The sequence below is a fragment of the Elgaria multicarinata genome, chromosome 4, assembly GCF_023053635.1.
Source record: "Elgaria multicarinata webbii isolate HBS135686 ecotype San Diego chromosome 4, rElgMul1.1.pri, whole genome shotgun sequence".
NCBI classification, from domain to species: domain Eukaryota; kingdom Metazoa; phylum Chordata; class Lepidosauria; order Squamata; family Anguidae; genus Elgaria; species Elgaria multicarinata.
In genome coordinates, this window is record NC_086174.1 from 38,173,638 (window position 1) to 38,194,600 (window position 20,963).

At 41.2% G+C, this 20,963-nt stretch overlaps 1 protein-coding gene across 2 annotated transcripts in view; it reads right to left on the reverse strand.

Annotated features, from left to right (window-relative positions):
- Nucleotides 1-5,042, reverse strand: part of TP53BP2 (tumor protein p53 binding protein 2) — a 65,005-nt gene extending 59,963 nt beyond the window's left edge. For both annotated transcript variants that reach the window (XM_063124111.1, XM_063124110.1), the window contains exon 1: nt 4,789-5,042. Coding sequence is in view for 1 of the 2 variants with exons in the window: in XM_063124110.1 (XP_062980180.1) it covers nt 4,789-4,815 (27 nt within the window). In the remaining variant the exon portion in view is untranslated. The remainder of the gene's footprint in view (nt 1-4,788) is intronic.
- Between the last annotated feature and the right edge of the window lie 15,921 nt (nt 5,043-20,963).

Here is a 20,963-nt window from a genome sequence, read left to right on the forward strand (position 1 = left end):
GCCTGAATTGGGAGAAGTCCATTTTTTTCAGTTCCACTGAACTGGGACGCTGTTGGATCAGAGCAGAAATCATCCAATGCATTATAAAAACCCAGCGCCCTAACTCTGAAATCAGTGAAAATCCCAGGTGCGCCTAAAAGGGAAAGATGCCTATAACACCATGTGGGTTTGCAGGATCGGGATCAAACCTCATATCTTGCCTTCTCTATACTGCTGGCTTTAATGTGTTCCTAAGGTGTAAACCAGTGAAGAGTAGAGTGGCAACTTTTTTCACCACTCTTGCTGCACAACTCTACTGACAACCAAAATAGCTCACAGTGACGGCCACACAACACGATAATCCACAATGGGTTATATGACCCACTTTGCAGGCCGTGGGTTATCCGAGTGGATTATTGTGGCCAAATAAACCATAATGGGTAAAAAAAAAAAAATCCACAGGATGACACAATAACGCATGATGTGTTAATTAAGTCATTGTACCTTAATTAGCCCATCATGGGTTATCATGACATCTGAACACAGTCAGCGTTTGCCTTGCAAAGCAAAGATTATTGTAAAAGATTTACTACTTCTCAGTAAGAAAATATGAAGTTAAAAGAGTAACTTGTAAAGAATGTTTGAAAATGTTTAATAAGAAACATCAATGAAAATATTTAGATTTCCAACAGAAAATCTTATGTGTGTGAAATACAGTCTTTCAATTCTACATACCGTATTTCTTCGATTCTAAGACGCACTTTTCCCATATAATCTCTAAAAATGGGGTGCACCTTAGAATCGTGGGTGCGTTTATTATTTCTTAGAATCAAAGCTTTTTTTCTGTTGGTAGTACTGAAATTAGTGTGCATCTTACAATCAATGGCGTCTTACAATCAAAGAAATACGGTAATTCCTTTTAACTGTATGATTGATCACCTCCTCTTTAAATGATGAACATTAAGATAAAATGTATTCAGATATTTTCCCTTCATCCATGCAGTATCTTATCAGCTGTAATAGGAGCCATTTCTCTTCTTAAAAAAAGGCCTTCCTATTTCAAATTGCATATGTTATATAAACGCTAGACTTGGAAGAATGTGGAACAAAGTAATTCATTACAGTCAACAGCCAGTATGGCAGAATGGCCAACTTTCCTAGGAAGACACATGATCAAATTCCTGCTCAGCCATGATGGCTACTGGGTGACCTTGGGCCAACCACTGTAACTCAGCCTAGTCTTCCCCAATCAGGCACCCTAAGGATGTTTTGGACTACATTCCTCATCATAGGCAATGCTGGCTGGGGCTGATGGAAGTCTAAAACAGCTGGAGGGCACAAGGCTAGGGAAGGCTGGAACCTATCTCACAGGGAGGTTGTGAGGAAACAAGATATACTTTTTTATACCATCCTGAGCTACCTCGAGGAAGAGATAACATACAAATATAATAAATCATCTGCTAAAGCAAAAGCCATGATTTAGTCAGCTGGATAATGTGCCATGATAATTTTGCAATGAACACTTCAGTATCCTCTCTGTCATAGAAAGTGTTATCAGACCATTAAAGCAATCACAGCTGCTATACTTAAGAGAGTTGTCCCAAGCAAAGACAAATATATTCTCAAAATATAAAAGCAAAAGTAGTAAAACAAAAATAGGATATAACAAGTCTGGCCATACCTTTGATATTAGTTTCACTATGCACCTTACAAAAACTTATTACAACTGCTCCTTTATTAATATTAATTCAAAGTGAGAAAATCTACACTTATATCAGTCTCCAGTCATCCTGGTTATGTGTACAGAAAATGGTTAATGTGGACTAATTAGAAACATCAATGAAATTATCTGAAGCAAGCTCCATAAGAAACAGGACGTTAGTTAATAAGGATACTCCTAAGCAGGTTTCATTGCCAGGTGACATAAAGCTTCCTTGGCTTAATTGAATAATCTTTTAAACAGATGCCCTATTATTACAATCCTGTTTATTCATTTTCACAAGCAGATAAATTTTATCAAGGGTTTGTATTAATTGCTCTATCATTAGTTACTTCAATAACAAACATTTCCCTTGATTTATTCTACCAGCCCATTCCAATCTATCACTCTTCTTGTAAGGGAAAGGCTCATCTCCATTTTGATAAGAAAAGTTGCAGACCTCATCTTACCTGAAACAAAGAAACATTTAATAAAAGATAACCAAGATCTACTGTCAAACGGAATTCACTTTCCTATTAATATGTCAGTCTATTATTGCAATTTGAAATTACTTTCCCAAGCAACTTACTTAATACATCTTAAAAGTAACTTCAAGATCTCCTTCCAAGAACAATGACTTCTCAAGATGGTTGTAACACAATTTGCTGAGAAAAAAAGCATAGGCTTGTCCCACCTAATGAAAGGGATGGTAGCCACACTTCAAGAGATCACCATTTCACTTAAAAATAAATAAATCTGCACTCCAGCCCTAAGGAAGGAGAGAGCATAGAGTCTAGAAGGAAAGACAGGGAAGGGGTTGACAGAATTGCAGACAGGGTGAGAGGTAGTTTTCCTAGTGTTTACTAAGAACTGCCAATATTTTTGAAGACAATATGAGCTCTTGAAATATACCCCCCTTTAAAAGTGTTGAATTCTCCCCCACCCCCAAATGAGCCAGGAACAGAGAATATGCAGTTAGAAGTTTGCCACTAGTTTCCAGTTGTGTCAGTTTCCACAGAGCATTAAAGACAAGAATGGGAAAGTATTTTCCCATCAACAAATATTGCCGTTTGAGTGCTAAGAAAAGTTTCTCCACAACAGACAAGCTTGCTAGGAGAAAGCCTTTGGATTCACCTCCCTGCCCCCACCCCCACAATTTATAACTGAGTAATATATTTCTTGTTTAATAAAACAGCTTTGATGCTGTATGAACAGCTAATAACCATTTCAAAGTTTCAGCAATATATTCTAGTCTAAAATACTCAAAGAAAATTTGAGGGGGGGTAGACATACACACACACTGCCTTTCTCTGCTGGAGAATTATCCAAGATGTTACATTTGTTTCCAATATTCCTAAATGACCAGATGTAATCTTAAAATTAGCCAAATGACAACATGAGGTGACTTCTTGCTTTTGAGCTAGGACTATGCGATGCTATTCTTTTATCCTACTTCAATAATAGCATAAGAGTCAGCACACAAATGATTTTTCTACACAGATAACATTTGTGTTAATCATTACCTGTGAAATTGTACCTGAATGTAATTTGCTTTGCGTATGCAAGTCTGCAGGGTCAATAATAGTTTCCCAATGCATGTATACGCAGTAAATTTAATAAGTAGGACTAGGACTTATTCAAGAGGCAGCTGAACAACCATCTTTCAGGTATGCTTTAGGGTAGATTCCTGCATTGAGCAGGGGGTTGGACTCGATGGCCTTATCCCTTCCAACTCTACTATTCTATGATTCTATAACTTTTACACATAACATTCTACACATAGGCTTCCTGTACTTTCCACACACATGTAAGTATTTTCATATACTATCATCATAATATGTTAAGGAGCTGTGAACTGTTTTTATGAAACCTGATCTACCAAAACTAGACTCCCAGTCACTGGAATATTTCAGAACTAATCATAAAATTAAAGAAGCACAAACACACCTTCCTCTTGTGCCTAAATACGTACATGAGACATAAGTAACTCTTCAAAAAATAGCACTTCTGGATATATGATGGGACTTCTTAATCACATTCAGGAATGTTCATGTGATGAAGAAAATTAAGGCAATTCTGCCCTGACAGTGTAAGGAAATATTGAAGACTTTTTTTTTAATCTATACCACTAGTGACCAAAAAAAAAAAAACCCACAAGAAGACAGAACACAAAAGAATTAGTATCAGCAAGAATAAAGTAGAGGTTTTATAATGAACGCCGACTCAACACTGTCTTTAGTCATATTACACCGATAAAGCCGGAGAGCAGCAAGCCTTTAATTTTAAACCTTCTCTGAAATAAATAACCCCATCTATCTCTTCAAATGTTTGGAAGACAGCCTACATTTTCCATGTTTTGTTGGGAAACTACCTGCTCCTCACCATTCAGCAACTCAGGCTCTCCTGTCGAGCACGATTTAACCTGGCAAACCTACCAGGCAGTGGTGCTTTTGTATTTATTACTAACCTAACAGCGCTTCTCTGTACAAGGTGCGTGTATTATTAATCCTCCATTTCCTTAACTGAACTGACCACAAGGAGAAGCAGGAAGCAGCACAGTTTTGTTGGAAGTTTTGGAGCGCGTGTGTGTGTTTTAACAGAAGCCATAAAGAAGGAACCTAAATCAGAAAAGATTTCTGGGAAGGGGAATTTTAGGCACTAGAGTGCAGCGCTCCATTTTCTTCCCAGATTTCGCTGCGAGGAGCAGAAAGCAGCAGCTCCATTTGCTGATCTTCCTGCGTCTCCCCAGACTGAGCTGCCCCATCTTAGATCATTCGAGGGAGGCTGACCAACAGACACACAGTCTAAAAGTACCCGCTGCTACGGAAGACTCTGTTAGCTGTAACTTATCATTTCCACCCTTAACCTCGTTTTCCAACTTTTTCTCGAATTGCTCCCTCTAAGTGAAGTTTGACCCGGGCGGGGGGGGGAGGGGGAGCCAACTAGCCCCAGGCTGACTACACCGAAGTAAGTATCAAGATATCCGAAGCAGCAGACAGAGGGCAAAACAGCAACCCAGCCCGCAGCCTTGACTCCCCACTCTGGTGACCTCGCCGCTCCGGAGACAAGCAATGCCGCCCCCCGCCCCGCCAACACATACTCTCACCTACCGGCATCATCTTGGCTCCGAACCGCATTGAGGCGGGTGTTGCTGGTTCCCCCCCCCCTCCGGGACCGAGGAGGAGACCAATGGCCGGGGCCTGGGGAGGCGGAGCGGCCTGCCTTGCTGGGCTAGGAACCTGTTGCGAGAGGCACTCCGACCCGCGTCGCTCCCAGGCTAGGCGGCACTCGTCTCGGCCTGCGTTTCCCTCAGACCTGGGCCCCGCTCGCGCTCGACGCTTTGTCTCCTCAGAGACCCGCTCCGGCTCCCCTCACCCAAGCGGCCGCCGCCCTCGAGCCCGCTCCTAAACTATGCTCCGCCGGCCCGGCAGGGAGGAGCAGCAGAGCTCCAGCCCCGCCCGAGTCCCACCCCCAAAGCGGGTTGGGCTCGGCTCGGAAGAGGCGAGCCGCTCCGCGCGTGTCTCTCCACCTCTCGGAAGGGTGAGGAGAATTGCTGCCGCAGGGCCTGAGACGGAGTTCCCGCCATGAGTTTGGAAGCAGCATCCCTCCTCCCTAGACTTGCTGAGAAGGTGTTGGGGCCTCTGAACGTTTGCAGTCGCTTTTGTTCATGTGCTTGGGACTTTTTTGCCATAAAAACGTGCGGCACTTACCACACATGGTATAATACCTTGAGCGAGAGATGATGACCAGCAACAAAATTACTGCGTGTTGTGAGCGATTTGCACCTACCTTTGTTTTGTTTGTAAGTCTCAAGATACGCACACCATTTTTTGATCCAATATAGAATATTTTATATAATATTAACACTAGGATGACAGGGACTGTTCTGTAAAATTTAGGATTGGTACATTGTGACACATCACTCGAATTCAAAATGCAGCAGCCAGATTGATAGCTGGAACAGGGAGGTTTGAGCATATAACACCGATTCTGGCCCGCTTGCATTGGCTGCCTATACGTTTCCGAACCCAATTCAAGGTACTGGTTTTAACCTATGAAGCCCTACATGGCTTGGGACCGTAATACTTGATGGAATGCCTCTCCCAACATGAACCTACCCGTACACTGTGCTCAACATCTAAGGTCCTCCTCCGAGTGCCTACTCCGAGGGAAGCTCGGAGGATGGCAACAAGGGAGAGGGCCTTCTCAGTGGTTGCCCCCCCCCCCCCCCCAACTGTGGAATGATCTTCCCGATGAGGCTCGCCTGGCACCAACATTGCTATCTTTTCGGCGCCAGGTCAAGACTTTTCTCCCAGACATTTTAACATTTTAACAGCATTTAACAACATTAAGTTTGTTTTTAATGCACCCCAGAATTGTTGTTTTTAAATGGATACTGTTGTTTTTATACTGTTTTTATGCTTCTGATGTTTTTTTTTAATCTTGTGTACTTTTTAGTGTTTACTATTTTTAACCGTTGTAAACCGCCCAGAGAGCTTCAGCTGTGGGGCGGTATATAAATGTAATAAATAAATAAGTAAATAAATAAAGCAATATATATTTCATGGCCAAGTGGAATTTTGAAATTGACTTCCACAGTGCAAAAGGAAATTTCTATAGTGGTGAATAGAAAAGGTGTGAAAGAAGATGCCCTTGTAAAAACCCTAAAGGGACAGTGACCTTTGTATTGTAATAGGTAATAATCACTTTCCTCACACCTCAAATGTCTGAGAAATTTTGATCCATATACCAAACTGCTTATACCAGTTTTCAGAGGGTAGCTATGTTAGTCTATTGCAGCAAAAACAGCAAAGAGACTTGAAGCAGGCACCTTTAAAACAAGGACTGTGCAGCCACTGCCACCCCAATCTGTCTCGGAGGCCGGTTCAGAGCCCCCGAATTTGGGCCCTCTGAGGCAACTCGGACATTTCTGGGTGCCGGCAGCAGCACCACAAGGTAAGCCCCCTTCCCCACTTACCTGCTGCCCCCGCCGTCCGCTTGCGTCCAGTGGCTTCCACTGCCGCCGACGCATAAGCCTGGAAGTAGGCCACGCAGCCTACTTCCCATCTTATGCATTGGTGGCAGTGGAAGCCACCAGAACCAAGATGGTGGTGACAGAGGCAGCAGGTAAGGAGACTGGTGGGGGATAGGGCCAGCTCTGAAGTACTGAGGCGGCCCGAAGCTTCGGAGCCAATTGGCTTTGGGCTGCCTCGGCCTTCGCCCGAACCACCTCGGATCTGGTTCAGAAGGGTCCAAATCACCCCAATCCGCTTTGAATTCAGGGTTTGGATCCAAGGCAATGCACAGCCCTATTAAAAACTAACAATTTTATCCTGGCATAAGTTTCTATGTAGTTTATTTTAAAAACCCTGAAACTCTCCATAATACTCCATACATCTGATGAAGTGGACTATAGTCCACAGGAATTTATGGCAGAATAAATCTGTTAATGTTTATAGTGCCTCAAGACTCTCTTGCCTTTGCCTACATCTTGGCACTCAAGAGCTAAATGTCTATATTGTGTGCTCAAACAAGTCAATAAACACTATCACAGTGGGCTTTTCCCACTATTTTTTGTTTATCAGAACCTACATGGCTGCTTTCTACATCATTTGTTTCATAATGTGTAATCCTATGCATGTTTAGACAGAAAAATCTCATACAACTCCCAGCATTCCCTAGTCGGTATGGCTAGCTGGGAAATGCTGGGAGTTGTAGGATTCATACGCACTGATCCAGGAGTAATCCTCACTGAACACAGTGAGATTTATGTCTCAGTAAACGTGCATAGAATTGCACTATTAAACGCCTTCGTTTAAAGCTTTTAGACGTAAGCTACCAACCCTCTCAGAAAAACCCAGTCTATTTGTTAACATTTCTATAGTTATCAATTTCATTTTTTTCTTGAGACTGTCTTAGAACTGTTCCTTTTTATATTTATATATTAAATCACATACGCCCTGTCTTTCAGAGTATGGTGACTTACAAACATGCATAAACAAAACAAAATACAGTCAAAATACAGTGAAAACAACCCAAGAACTAAAACAGTGAAACATCTAAAATACTAAACCAGCATAAAATCAAAAGAGTTAAATAAAAAAATTAAAAGGTGCAATCCTATGCATGTTTAGACAGAAAAGAAGTCCTACCGCTCTTAGCATGCTCTCCTCACACACACACCCCTTTATCCCAGTTTGCTTTGAATCAGTGCTGAATGTCTTAACTTGAACTTGTTTTCCCCCACTTATTCCTACTTTGTTCTATTTTTCCACCTTTTTGGTTTTCAGAAGAGCTTTCCTGGACCACTTAAAGATTTCTCCCTCCACTTTTTCATCATTCCCTCAATCAATCAAACTTGGTGCTTACTATGCTGACCAGTAGGACATTGAAATTGGACCACCATTATACAAAGTAGGGGGTTCTAATTATTTGTACAATTATCTATATACCTCTTTTTTGATCCTATAAAGGCCCCCTAAAGTGGCACACATATACACAGAAGAAATACAATTTTAAAACACTTAAAATACAATATAACTGAGAACTTCTACATTCTCAGGGACTCCCCAGGTGAGCTCTTAATTTTCACCACTCCTGATGTTTATTGAGGTCAGATTCAAATATCTTTCTCCATGTACTTTTGTCAACTTACAATAAAATCCTGTGTATGTTTACTCAGAATTAAGTCCCACTTAAGGCTTTCTCTTAGGTAAGCGGGTATTGCATCTTTAAAGCACAAGCCTATACATGTCTACTAAAAATAAGGCATATTGAGTTCAATGGGGCTTACTCCTAGGGGACTAGGTATAAGATTGCAGCCTAAGGGCTTTCTTTTCTTTTTTCGAATATGAAATCGAATTTATTATGCATTGGCCAAACAGGCTTTGGCACACAGCCATGAGAAACAAGTCAGACATGTGATAAGTCTGTCTCTGCACACTGTTGATTATTTACATTGGTTATTTCTTGAAAATAACCAGCAATGGCATGTTTTTTCCTGACAGACAACACAATAGTCAAAGGTGTACTATTTAATCTACAGTTGACTATTGTGTTGTTCGAACCCAGTCAAGCACTTCACGTGTTCACAGGGATGTACATGTGCTCCTAGCATCCCCCATCGCTAGCCGCAAACACTTTGCAGAGAACGGGGCACAGGAGGAGTGAGTACATCCTCTTGCATCCTGTCCATTTGTGATTTGTTGTTATGCCAAAGGCAGGGGGACGTTGTCAGGAGAGACTCTCCTGACAATTTCTCTCTCCATCCTCAGCATATCACAAAATGGGGAAGGAAGCATTGCGAAGGGATACCATCCCTCTCTGGGGATGTGTCACTCAGCAAAGCCTCCCCCAGCAGGGCCGTAGCAACCAAGCTATAGGAACAGGGGTCTGCTTTTGTTGTAGCCACCTGATTCCTGGTTGCTTTGGCCCCACCAAAAGGAGGTGGCATGGCAGAGCATTCTCATCTGAGAGGGGATGAGATTGCTCTGCGGCGGCACCTTCCCTGGTGGGGCTATAGCAATAAGGAAGGGGGCAACTGTAGCAACAACCCATGTTACTATAGCCAACCCCTTCCTTGTTGCTATAGCCCCGCCAGGGAAGGCAGTGGCGCACAGCAATCTCCTCTCCTGACAGATAAGGAGACCCATCTGCTGCTTCTTGCTGCGGCGATATCTGTGGCACATCTTCTGCCACAGACACCACCATAGCAAGAACAAGGTGGGGGAGTAATATCCTAGGAGAGGATATCGCTCCCCCACCTCCTTGCTGTGGCCGCAGCAGAAGACGCACCGCAGCTGTTGCCACAGCAAGAAACGGCGACCCTCCCCACGGAATGGCGGCACCCTGATATAGTAAGCAAGAACCAGTGCCACCATTCTATGGGGAGGGTGGAGAGGTGAGGGGAGAGGTGAATAGTCAACCCTGTGGGCTCCACGTACACCACATTTGAGCATTAGCAACCGTGGAGTGGGCTATGCCCACAAGGTTGACTATTATGTCATCCAAATGCAGCCAAGGTCTTTCACACAAATGCTAAATGCTGCTCATCTACATAGACACCAGCAAGCAATAAAGTTAAGAATAATTTTAAACAATGACAAAGGGGACAATGAAATCTTGTGAGAAAATTAACATCATGAAGGCAGTGATATGTAACTTCAAATGAGTCTGCATTTATTTATTACATTTCTTATCTGCCTAAGGTATTATTATTTCGGGGAATTATTGTTTAGTCTATATAGTCCTTCATTTTAACAGCAATTCCCTATGGAATGCAAATTGAGTTATGTATTTATTTATTTATTTAAAATATTTATATCCTGCCCTATATCATTAAGATCACAGAGCGGCGTACAGATAAAAACATGTAGTATAAAACAACAAATGTACAGATTAAAAACAAATTAAACCATGATCCAAGTTAAAACAATATATAATTTAAAAGCAGTAAAAGCAGTTAAAACAGTTAAAACAATGTGCCAGTGTGTTTAACCATCAAAGGCTTTTTTAAAAAGCCATGTTTTTACTTGGCGTCGAAACGCAATCAATGTTGGTGCCAATCAGGCCTCCAAGGGGAGGGCATTCCACAGTCGGGGTGCCACAACAGAGAAAGCCCTCTCCCTTGTCCCAACATAATGTATATGTTGCATTGGTGGGATGTGGAGAAGGGCTCCTCCAACAGATCTAAGGTCTCGGGCAGGCATACTTAAGGAGAGGCGCTCTCTCAAGTATCGAGGTCCCAAGCCATTTAGGGCTTTAAACGTCTTAACCAATACCTTGAATTCTGACCGGAAGTGTATAGGCAGCCAGTGCAGTTCCTTTAAGACCGGTGTTATGTGGTCTCTGTAAGATGTACCCGCCAGCAGTCTAGCTGCTGCATTTTGCACTAGCTGCAATTTCCGCGTCGTCTTCAAGGGCAGCCCCACGTAGAGTGCATTGCAGTAGTCTAAGCAGGAAGTTACCAGTGCATGCACTGCTGTGGCTAGGTTGTCCCTGTCCAGGAAAGGCCATAGCTGACAGATCAGCCGAAGCTGACCCCAAGTACTCCGTGCCACAGAGTCCACCTGGGCCTCCAGTGACAATGATGGGTCTAGGAGTACTCCCAAGCTACATACCTGTTCCTTCAGAGGGAGCGCCACCTCATCCAGAACAGGTCGCTTTCCCAATTCCCGGACTCGGGAACCACCAACCCACAGAGCTTCCGTCTTATCAGGATTCAGCTTCAGTTTATTGGCCCTCATCCAGCCCATTACAGCCTCCAGGCACTGGAGATATGACTGATCTGACAGTGTTTGTATAGAAATATCTTTCTATATTTAGCTTTAGCTTTTTTTCTAGACAAACTCACATCTGGGTGTCTGCATCTGCTGGGCTGAGAGGCAACTCAGGTGGCATTTATTTATTTGAACATCTAATCATGTTAAACCGTGAATTTTAACAACATTAGCATAAGCAATACTTGGATAATTTTAAAATGCCATAGTTATTAAACACTACTCTTTTACAGACTCAGGGAAGAGCATCAAGGAATCTGCTGAAGAGCTGCAGTTGAGTGAAATTCCAGAATGGTTTATAATATGGGGTAAACTCCAGAATGGTCCACAAGGGTAATAGACATCTTTTGCAGGAACTCCCATAATGTCATACCAGTACTCTTAACTTGATGAAGAATGTTTGGTGAAATGTTTCCCCAGTATTTCATAAAGGTTAGCATACCTGTCTGTTTCTGCTTGCTCTCACCACTGTCATCACTATTTTAAGGAGCTTAAATTTACACATGAACAACAGAGGCAAAAGGAGTCAGAGGGAGTCAAAGAAAGGCATAGATTCTTTGATATCAGAATCTCTCCCAGCATATACCCCAGCCTCTAGTTTCTAGACTTCATCTCAGGACATGATCTGTACCCTGGTAATGCATTTGAACTGGTATAATCAAGAAAGGACCAATGACAGATTCACAAGGCACCCTGGGGCTTTAATTTTCAACCCATGCTCACTCTGTGTGCGTGTGTGTGTGTGTGTGTAAGAGTTGGTATGCAGTGCAGGGACAGCATAATAAATAAGGGTTTTCAAATGTTTCATCACGTTATTAATCCTGTTTTACCTCCCCCCCCCTCTCAACAGAGGGGGGGGGCATAAAGCAGCACAGTACCACTTTCTGAGCCAAATGCAGTTTCTTCAACAGCAGCCTCATGTACAACACATGGATTAATACAGTATTCACAACCGGAATGGAACTGAAACTCAAATAGAAGCTGCAGGGAACTCTGCATTTTCTCTTCAGCTGATAATTGCAATTTGAATGCTGGAAAGCGATTTCCATTCAATTCAAATAGAGGCTGGAGAAAAGCCTTTTTGATCCTCTAAAAACAGGAAAACTGTTTGGAACCACTGTGCAATGATGGCACATCACTGACACAACAATACATTCAGCAGGGAAAGGATCATAAGAATTGTGAAACACTGTGTACACTAATTAGGAATAAGAATTTCCCATAGAAATTGTTCTAATTGTTCTGAAAGTAACTTAATATTAAAGACTTTAATTACAATCTGCCCTTCACTTACCCTAACCTGGGCAGCTACAGCTCTTACAACAATAAATAGTGTTATTCCATTAGCTAATATTTTGTTAAGCTATTATTCTTAAACACTGGAAATAGCAAAACAGACTAAGTCCCTCAACATCTAATTGTAACATTAAAAGTGCAATCCTATGCATGCTTACTCAGAAGTAAGTCTCACAATATAAATATGTATACTACATCACGAGCTGAAAACCATTCTAGTCACATAGGAAACAATCAGATGACCACTTGGCTGTATAAATACTTTAATGTGCATTGAGCGTGCTGCAATATCAGGAAGAGTTACATTTTCAGGTAAAAACAAAGAAAAAAGAATGGAAGTTTAAGAAGCAACAACCTTAGCTATTGTATCAGCAATTAAAATTTAGTTTTCCAGAGTATTGTAGCCTGTTAAATTTTCAGTAATTTTTGACTGGTAAGAAACATAAAGCAAAACCATTACATCATCATGGGTGCGTTTCATTGGCTAAGCCCCAACAGTGTTTCTTAGCAACGCTTTGGAACAGCCAAAACACTACAATTAACTCTTTCGTGTGTGTTACATAAACTGCACTCCATTTTTGTACTTTAAAATTGCAAATAACTTTTTTCCTAATAATTTATGGTAATAAATAAAGCAAACATTTGGAAAGCCACATTGACCTCTCTAAACCTAGGTTGCTATGGTGTGGGTGACACTTGATTGCTAGAACAATCAACGTGATCACATATTCTCTTTTAGTCAATAATGAAAAAAAAATCTGTATCAGTTTATATGTCTTAACTTAGACATGCATGTGGCTATACTCAGCATTTCATTCCTTAGACAAAATTAAGATATGCCTATAAGATGACTGATCTCCAAAAACTTCAGGAGGGTTAGTCATGTCAGTCTGTCACTTATGCTATTGCCTTTTTTTGAATTGGTATTGTGGGGTCTTGGCCCTGAATCTATTTTCCAGGGCCCCTGATCTATTACCAAGAGCACCAATGATGCCAATGGAATTTTTCTCCCTAAGCTTAATTGCCAGGGGTGTGTGTGTGTGTGTGTGTGTGTGTGTGTGTGTGTGACTGATTGTGATTTCAGGGTGGAATCAAAGCTGAAAAGGGAAAGATTAATCCCTCCCCTCCCCATGAGGTGCAACTCAAAATCAACACCCCCACCCTACCCAAGATTACAATAAAGCTTAGGAAAAACACTTCAATTGTTGCTATTGGAAGGTTTGTTCTGAGCTTAATTGCCCTGCAGTAGGATTTCCAAGGAAGGTTGCTGTTTGGGAGGGAATGGTTAACCTCTCCAGTGCACTGTGACACACACACACACACACACACACGCCTCCCCAACATGACAGTTGCTTAGAAAAAAAACCTAATTGTTGCCAAAGGAGGCTTTTATTTGGGATGATTGGATGATAAATTAATTGGCCGACTTTGCCTATCGTGAAAATTTAAATAAATCCTAGTATTTCTAAATTGGCATACATAGATATAAATTAGCATATATAACTCATATGCAGGTTTGTGCCCAGTGGGCCTGGGCCCTGAATTTTTTTAGTGCCTAGCAATGCCCCACAAGACAGCTCACAACAGAATTCAAAACATCAGTTGTAATAAAACCACATTTTAGAAAGTACATTTTTTAAAAAAAACACAGCAGAACATAAAAGGAACTAATTTCTAACAGATAAATCAGCAAAATAACAATAAACAGCATCAATATTTTGCAGTCCTGTCCCCCTCTGGAAAAGTATGTTAGAACTTTTACGTCACAAAGCCATCAGGAAAGACATGAGACCCTATCCTGTGTGCATAAATTTAAGCAAGAGGGTCACAACTATACAATCTATAAGTGATGGGTTATTATTATTTATTATTATTTATTTATATAGCACCATCAATGTATATGGTGCTGTAACCTGAAGTCTAACTGGATGGAGAGAGAAAAGACCACTGGAACAGCACAACAAAGCTGTCAACTAGCATCAGCTGCAAAGATTTCCCAAGTAATATCTTGGCCATAATGACCCATAGTTTTTTCAAACTGTTAATTACCCTTTACTGACACAGGGCACGATCAACCAATTTTAAGACAAATCTATTTCGGTGGGAGAGCTGAGCACCGACATAGCTCTCCACCACTGAAATCAATCAGAATTAGAAGTATAATGTTGGAGCATGTCCACGCAATAATCATTGCCAATAGTGGCAGCTCTTCTTTTTTCACTTTAAAATAGGAAGAGGAGCATTCCAATTTGCCTTGCAGAAAGAAAAACATAGGTACAGCGACTCAGTCCAAGGTGGGTGGGAGGATTAAAGAATCCCTTCTTTCATCACCACAAGTCTGCCTCAATTTGGACCCCCCTGTGTCTTTTGTACAGTTAAAGAAGTCTAGAGATTTCATCATGGATCTCCCTTGTCACACACAAGTTGGCCCTTTGAAACCCTTTCTCTTTTCTTATACCCTAGATCTTTCCTGTTTAGCATTAAACACACCATCGGTGTAATTTAGAAGGTTCTAATTACAATCTATAATTGGTAACCTAATCATTATTTTCTAATGTAGACATGACATCAACCACAAACTACCCTAGAATTTTTTTATCAAGATAGGATTTCAGAGCCAGCCTCAGCACCTGGCGTCCTTGGGCTACTGCTGGGGTCCTGGTGGTGTTGCCTTCCCCAACCTGGTGCCTTCCAGATGTGTTTGACTACAACTCTCATCTTCTCCAGCCAACAACGCCAACAGACATGTTTATTGGAGATGCTGGGACTTGCAGTCCAACACATCTAGAGGGCAACAGGTTTGGAAGGTTGCCCTAGTGCTCTGGCAGGGCCCACCAATGATTTTTGTTGTTGTTGTTATGGTACTACAAGATGTGCCAGGAAGCTGGGTCTGGCCTCCATTTAAATTTCTCACAATGCATTGGAGTGATGCTATGTTGGAGGCATTGCGGGAAATTCAAATGGCAGCTAGACCCTCTCACCTGGTGCTGCTTGGAGCATCGCCACCAGGTAAGCCTGCCTGGGCCCACTGATGGGGGGGGGCAGTGGAGCATACTTTGCACAGAGCCACCTCAGTCCTGAAGCTGGCCCTGTAGATTTACTTCTCCTGGTTTGACTTCTACGTTGTTATTATGTTAATTCAATTTGAGATTTGTTCCCCCCCCCCCAGTACTAATATATTAAAGCAGTATTGCTGGTATGTTTAGTTTACTCCTGCTGAAAAGCTATACGATGACCTAGAAGCCAAACTACCTATCCTTAAATAATATATGGGAGTTGACTGTCCTGGCTGGTTTTTCAGCATCAGGGCCAGAAGCCAGTACTGGTGGTGAAAAAGCAGGTGCAGTGCAGTGCACTTATTGCTGCTGAGGAGTAACTTCTGCAAAAGATGAGCTTTCTGTAATTGCTGACCTTGGCAGCTGCTCCAGGTTGCCTAGTACTAATATATAGGGGTAGTATTAAGGCAAGCCTTGCAGTGGTTTCATCACAGAAAATGAAAATAGCATACAGATGTCTACCATTTATTATGGTCCAGATAACCTGTCCGTTGAACATAATGGTTATGCCCTCTGTACCGGGATAATTTTCAAAGTTGGGAAGAAGGGAATGAAGTTATCTTTGGTTGCATCCACATGTGTCAAAACACAACAGTTTGGTAAGCTTATAGGGATTATTTGGGAGAATATGCTACATTTAGGTATTCTTCATTTATATTCTGCCATGCAATATAATGTTCAATTAATATCTCACTAAAAGTGGACTCTGCTGGAACAATATGAGCCACTAGATGCAGCCTGAGTATGTTGTGCTTCTGAATATGGGAGGGGACAAAAGTTTTCAGCATCATCCTATTCCTGCTCTTGGCTTGAGGTCACTAGTTTTAAGCAACAGCAGAATAGACAAAATGCCACGTCTGAAATTAACAAGTAGGTTGATTGTCTTTATATTTATCATGTTAAATCTTGGATCCTTCCAAATCTCCATTGGACTGACAGTATTTAACACTTGACTGTCAAATATTTTTGTCTCTCATAGTACTAGAATATGGGTCACCCACTAAAGCTATATGTTGAGAGATTCAGGATGGACAAAAGGAAGTACTTCTTCATACAATACATAATTAAATTATGGAATTCACTTTCACAACATGTTGCTACAGGTTGGATACAAAGGGAAGGGTAATTTATATATTCCAAATTACATGGAATTGCTATCTTGGAATTGGATTTGCTTTTCAAATGTGATTTCCTAGTGAGGAAAGCACTCTTCATGTTCTCAGAGGCATCCTGTGATTAATGCAAGAGTACCTAAGACCTTAAGCAGCTCTGTCAGGAAGTACTTCCACTATAGTTGCAGCTTTACCAACTGTAAATTGTTTCTCCAATTTTCAACCAATTTGAAGAGCAGATATATCATCTTTAGATGGTGGGGGGTGGTAGGGAATGAACATTTGCCTTTGCCTGAACATTCAAGGGGAGGATATATGGGGGCAGGCGAAACACCTGAAAAATATACATTTGACAGAACTGTAATTTCAGAAAAGGAATGAATAGAGACAAGGAAATATTTGTGAATAGAAAGGAGCCAGTGTGGTGTAGTGGTTAGACTGTGGATTGGAATTTGGAAGGTCTGTTTTCTAGTCCTGACTTGGCTGTGAAGCTGACTTGGTGACTTTGAGCCAATCACTGACTCTCAGCCTAACCTACCTCACAGGGTTGTTGTAAGAATAAAATGGAGATGAGGAGGTTCATGTAAGAGGAGGCTCCTTGCAAGAGGAAAAAGGCAAGATAGTAATAATAAAAATAGTAATAATGATAAGGGGAAAAATATTTTACGTTGCCCTCCTTTCTTTCTTTAAGACTGGGGTGTTGAAGGCTGAGGAACAAATTCCTTTTCAGAGAAGCTCTTGAGGGCCTTGTTCCAGTACTGGTCATGCCCAAAATACCAGCATATTTTAACTTAAAACTCTTACTCCAGTAACTAAGCCTTAGGAGAGGCAACCTTTTAGAAATTTGGGGTGGGGGGGACAAGATGTGCAAAAATTGGATAACCACCAGATGTTCTAGGGAAAGGAGAAAGGGCAAAACTTGAGGAAATCTAGGGAACCCCAGAGGGCCAGATTGGGACCCCAGGTGTGTTGGAATTGGCTGGGGGTGTGTGTGTCTGAGCCTCTCCACCCCTGCCTGAAGGCATCCTTGCCCATTACTTAAACAGTGAGACCCTTGTGACAGGGCTTATTAAATTCTTGTAAGCAATCTTTTGCCAAGCTGAAAGGCCAAGGAGGGGTATGTATGTATAAGTACATAAGAAAATTCATGCTGTATCAGACCAGATGCTTGTGAGGTTTCTGTTCTCACAGTGGCCAGCCAAATACCTACGGAAAGTCCACAAGCAGGATATGAATGCAATAGCTTCCTTCCACTCCTGTTCTCCAGCAATTGGTATTCAGAGGCATACTGCCTCTGATGCTGGAGGTAATATAAAACCATCATGTCTAATACCCATTGATAGCATTAACCCCCATGAAATAAAGAAAGAGAAATAAAAAATTAGGAGCAAAACAGATTGAATCATTGTTCAATAAGTCACAGCGCCAAATGATTGAGGGCTTCCTGGGGCCACTGTAGATATTAGTAAAGTTTGAAAGAACAGGAAAGCATTGATTTAATTATTTAAGCTAAGGTACCAAACTGCTTAACCTCCCTGGGTTAATTTCAGCATCTTCTGTGCTGCAGGGAACTTTAAAGAAGAAACATACAGAAGGAAAGGCAAAAAGGATAAGTACACTTGCCATTCTAGGAAGCTCAAATGACTTCACAAAGAAGAGAGCATACAAGGCTGAGGCCTCACAGTATAATGTAACTAGCCTAGTGATTAAGCTTGTCATTTGAGTATTTTCTAAAAGAGGAAAGCAACAGAGTGATGTCTTAGGGATCTGATATAGGATACCATTTAAGAGTATAAACTAAAAGCTCGGTATACTTACACAGCATTGGTTACTTAAAAGGGTCTCCTGTAACACAATCACCAGTACTTTATCTCTGTTTTTGGTAGGATGCAGGATGTTCTTTTGGGCAGGGGACGGTCTTGTATCATTGTTATTAAGCTGGAGTGCTCCTTTGTTGATGTTGCATCTTGTATCACTTGCCAAATCATCCATCATTCTTCTGTAGCACCTCTCTAGCTAGACAGGTGATGACATTTCCAGAAAGAAGCTACTGGCGTTTTATTGCACCGCCTCCCTAAACAAAAGGGAGCGTAGGCTTAGGAGTTTCGATGGTAAAGGATTTTGCAATTGTGTGCGGATATTGCAGTAAAAGAGACACAAAGGCAGCCTCTCAAGAACAGGCAGGTCCTAAGCCACTAAATGCTTACTGTACTACTGACTATTTTTCTTCCTTTTTAACAAATCGTTTTATTTGCTACATAAGAATGCCAATCAAATATTACTCATAAGCAGCCAGTGCAGATATAGCACTTAAATGGATTGTGATCCACCTGTCATTTGAATTGCTATACTTATATTTAATTTGCTTTAGTCCTCAAGTGTTCAATCATGGGACTAAGGCCATAAGCTTATGTGTACATATTTGGGAGCAAGCTCAGTGGGGTTTATTTCTGAACAGCTATCTTTAGGATTGCACTGTTTTCAAAAGAGAATCCTACGCATATTGACTCAGAACTAGGTCTAATTGAGTTCAACAGGATATACCCCTAGATAACTGGGTATAGGATTGCAGCCAAGTTATGCTTTTGCTTTATCTAACTTATTGAGGCTAGTCAATTTGTTTACTAACAAACCATTCATATACATGTTATCTCAGAAAAGCCACTCTGCCCAGTGGCATTTACTTCCATGCAAGTTAGCACAGGATTGCCACCTAAGCCTTAAACTCTGAACTCTACAAGAAATTGAATGGGAAAAGAATAACTTAACACAATATTGTCTTTTTTTTAGAGTTTCCAGCGAAAGACATCTCAAATTGGTATACATTATTAATTAGAACCATAACAAAATCAAGCTTTGTATTTGATTCTGAATAGAGAAAACAAATCCCAAAAGGATAGATTTAGTTGTAGACAATTGTTTATGCACAATATGAATGTTTAAGAATTGCCTCATTATGGATATTCATGTGTACGCCATTGTTTTTTATTGATTATAGTGATTTGCACTCAGCCTTTCAATTGAATACCCAAGGAATCTTACAAAATTTCAAAACACAATAGAACAAGTTAAAAACACAGAAAAAAATTCTGTGAGCATCAATGATTATAAGAGAAACAAAACAATCAGTAAGAGCATCATCATACCTCATCATTGTGAGTGACTCAATGTGTATACAGATTTTAAACCAGTATGAGTTTGGCAAACTTAATTTTTTTTTAAAGCTTGCTAAATATGTAGTGGGCCACAAGCTGCACTTATGTTGAATGAGTCAGTTTGCAAGACAGAGATGCATGTGGCCGTAAAATGACTGCATCCCTTTTCCAACAATAACACAACAGCTTTCGGGGCGGGGGGGAACAAATCTGTAGATCCAATAAGAGTCAAGTTAAGTCTATTTTCATCTTGAAATACTTAAGCTTCCTGCTGGTCAGGGTTACCAGAATAGACTCTATGAACTGCAGAGAAGCAGGACAAGAGTTCCATGGGCTTGATCTAAGCAAGAGAAAGTGGTAGCACCTTGTAGAAATACTTGTGGGTAAAGTCTTGACCCTCCGAACTCGCTGATATTAATGAGTAATATGGAGCAGGGACACTGAACTGCATTTCTTGGCATCCTTGGCATCTTAACAGAATATTCTACTTTTGTACTGTGGACGTGTAAAGGCTAAGCATCCACTGGTCTAAATGGTACTGTAGTATATACTTAGAAGTAACACATTTAATAATTCAGCCACTCAGTAGTGTCTATCACATATCTTTCCATCCTCGAAGCAATTGAACTGTAAGGTATCCATGAGCTAAATACTTGAAGAGCCACATCCTCCAAACTACAAACCAGTTAAACCAGAAAACGTAAATACAGTCAAATTAAACTAAACTTTTCTTGATTAACTGGTTGCCATAGGTATGAGTGCAATACAAATGATGATCACAACTGACATTTCTGAGGCAAAGCATACTGTGATACTGGCACAAGGACTTTTTATACAAAAGTCGCCAATCTTCCCCTGGGCTGTACTGACTGTGCCCAACCTCCAGTTCCCCATGCTTACTCTCTTGGATATGCAAGGGGTCTGTGTGAATTGTTGCATATGGCTGAATGGTCTGGCTGTTAACTACCATAGAAGACCATATATAGACATTATCTTGGAGTTTGTTCACACCTGATATGGGTGTCTTTTACATGAGTGTCCACAACTTTCAAAATCCATGCATGTATCTCCCTCATATATTAGATCTGGGGTCTCCAGTGTGGTGCCCATGAGTACCAATGTACCTTCTCCTCGCTTCTACCAGATTCCCAGACTTTGCTAATAAACATTTGGAATTTTGAGTGCCATGGGTGCTCCTACAAAATGGCTGCCTTGGAGCCAAGGATTTCCAGTTTATAAAATGGCTGCCATGGTGGCCATGGCCATTCACTAAACCCCCATTCCCAGAAGGCAAATTGGTGAGACTGAAAGGAAAGTAGCTAGCCCAAAAACCTAAGCACATAACAAGACAGGTGGTGTCTGAGCTCCAAAACATAAAACTAGTATTT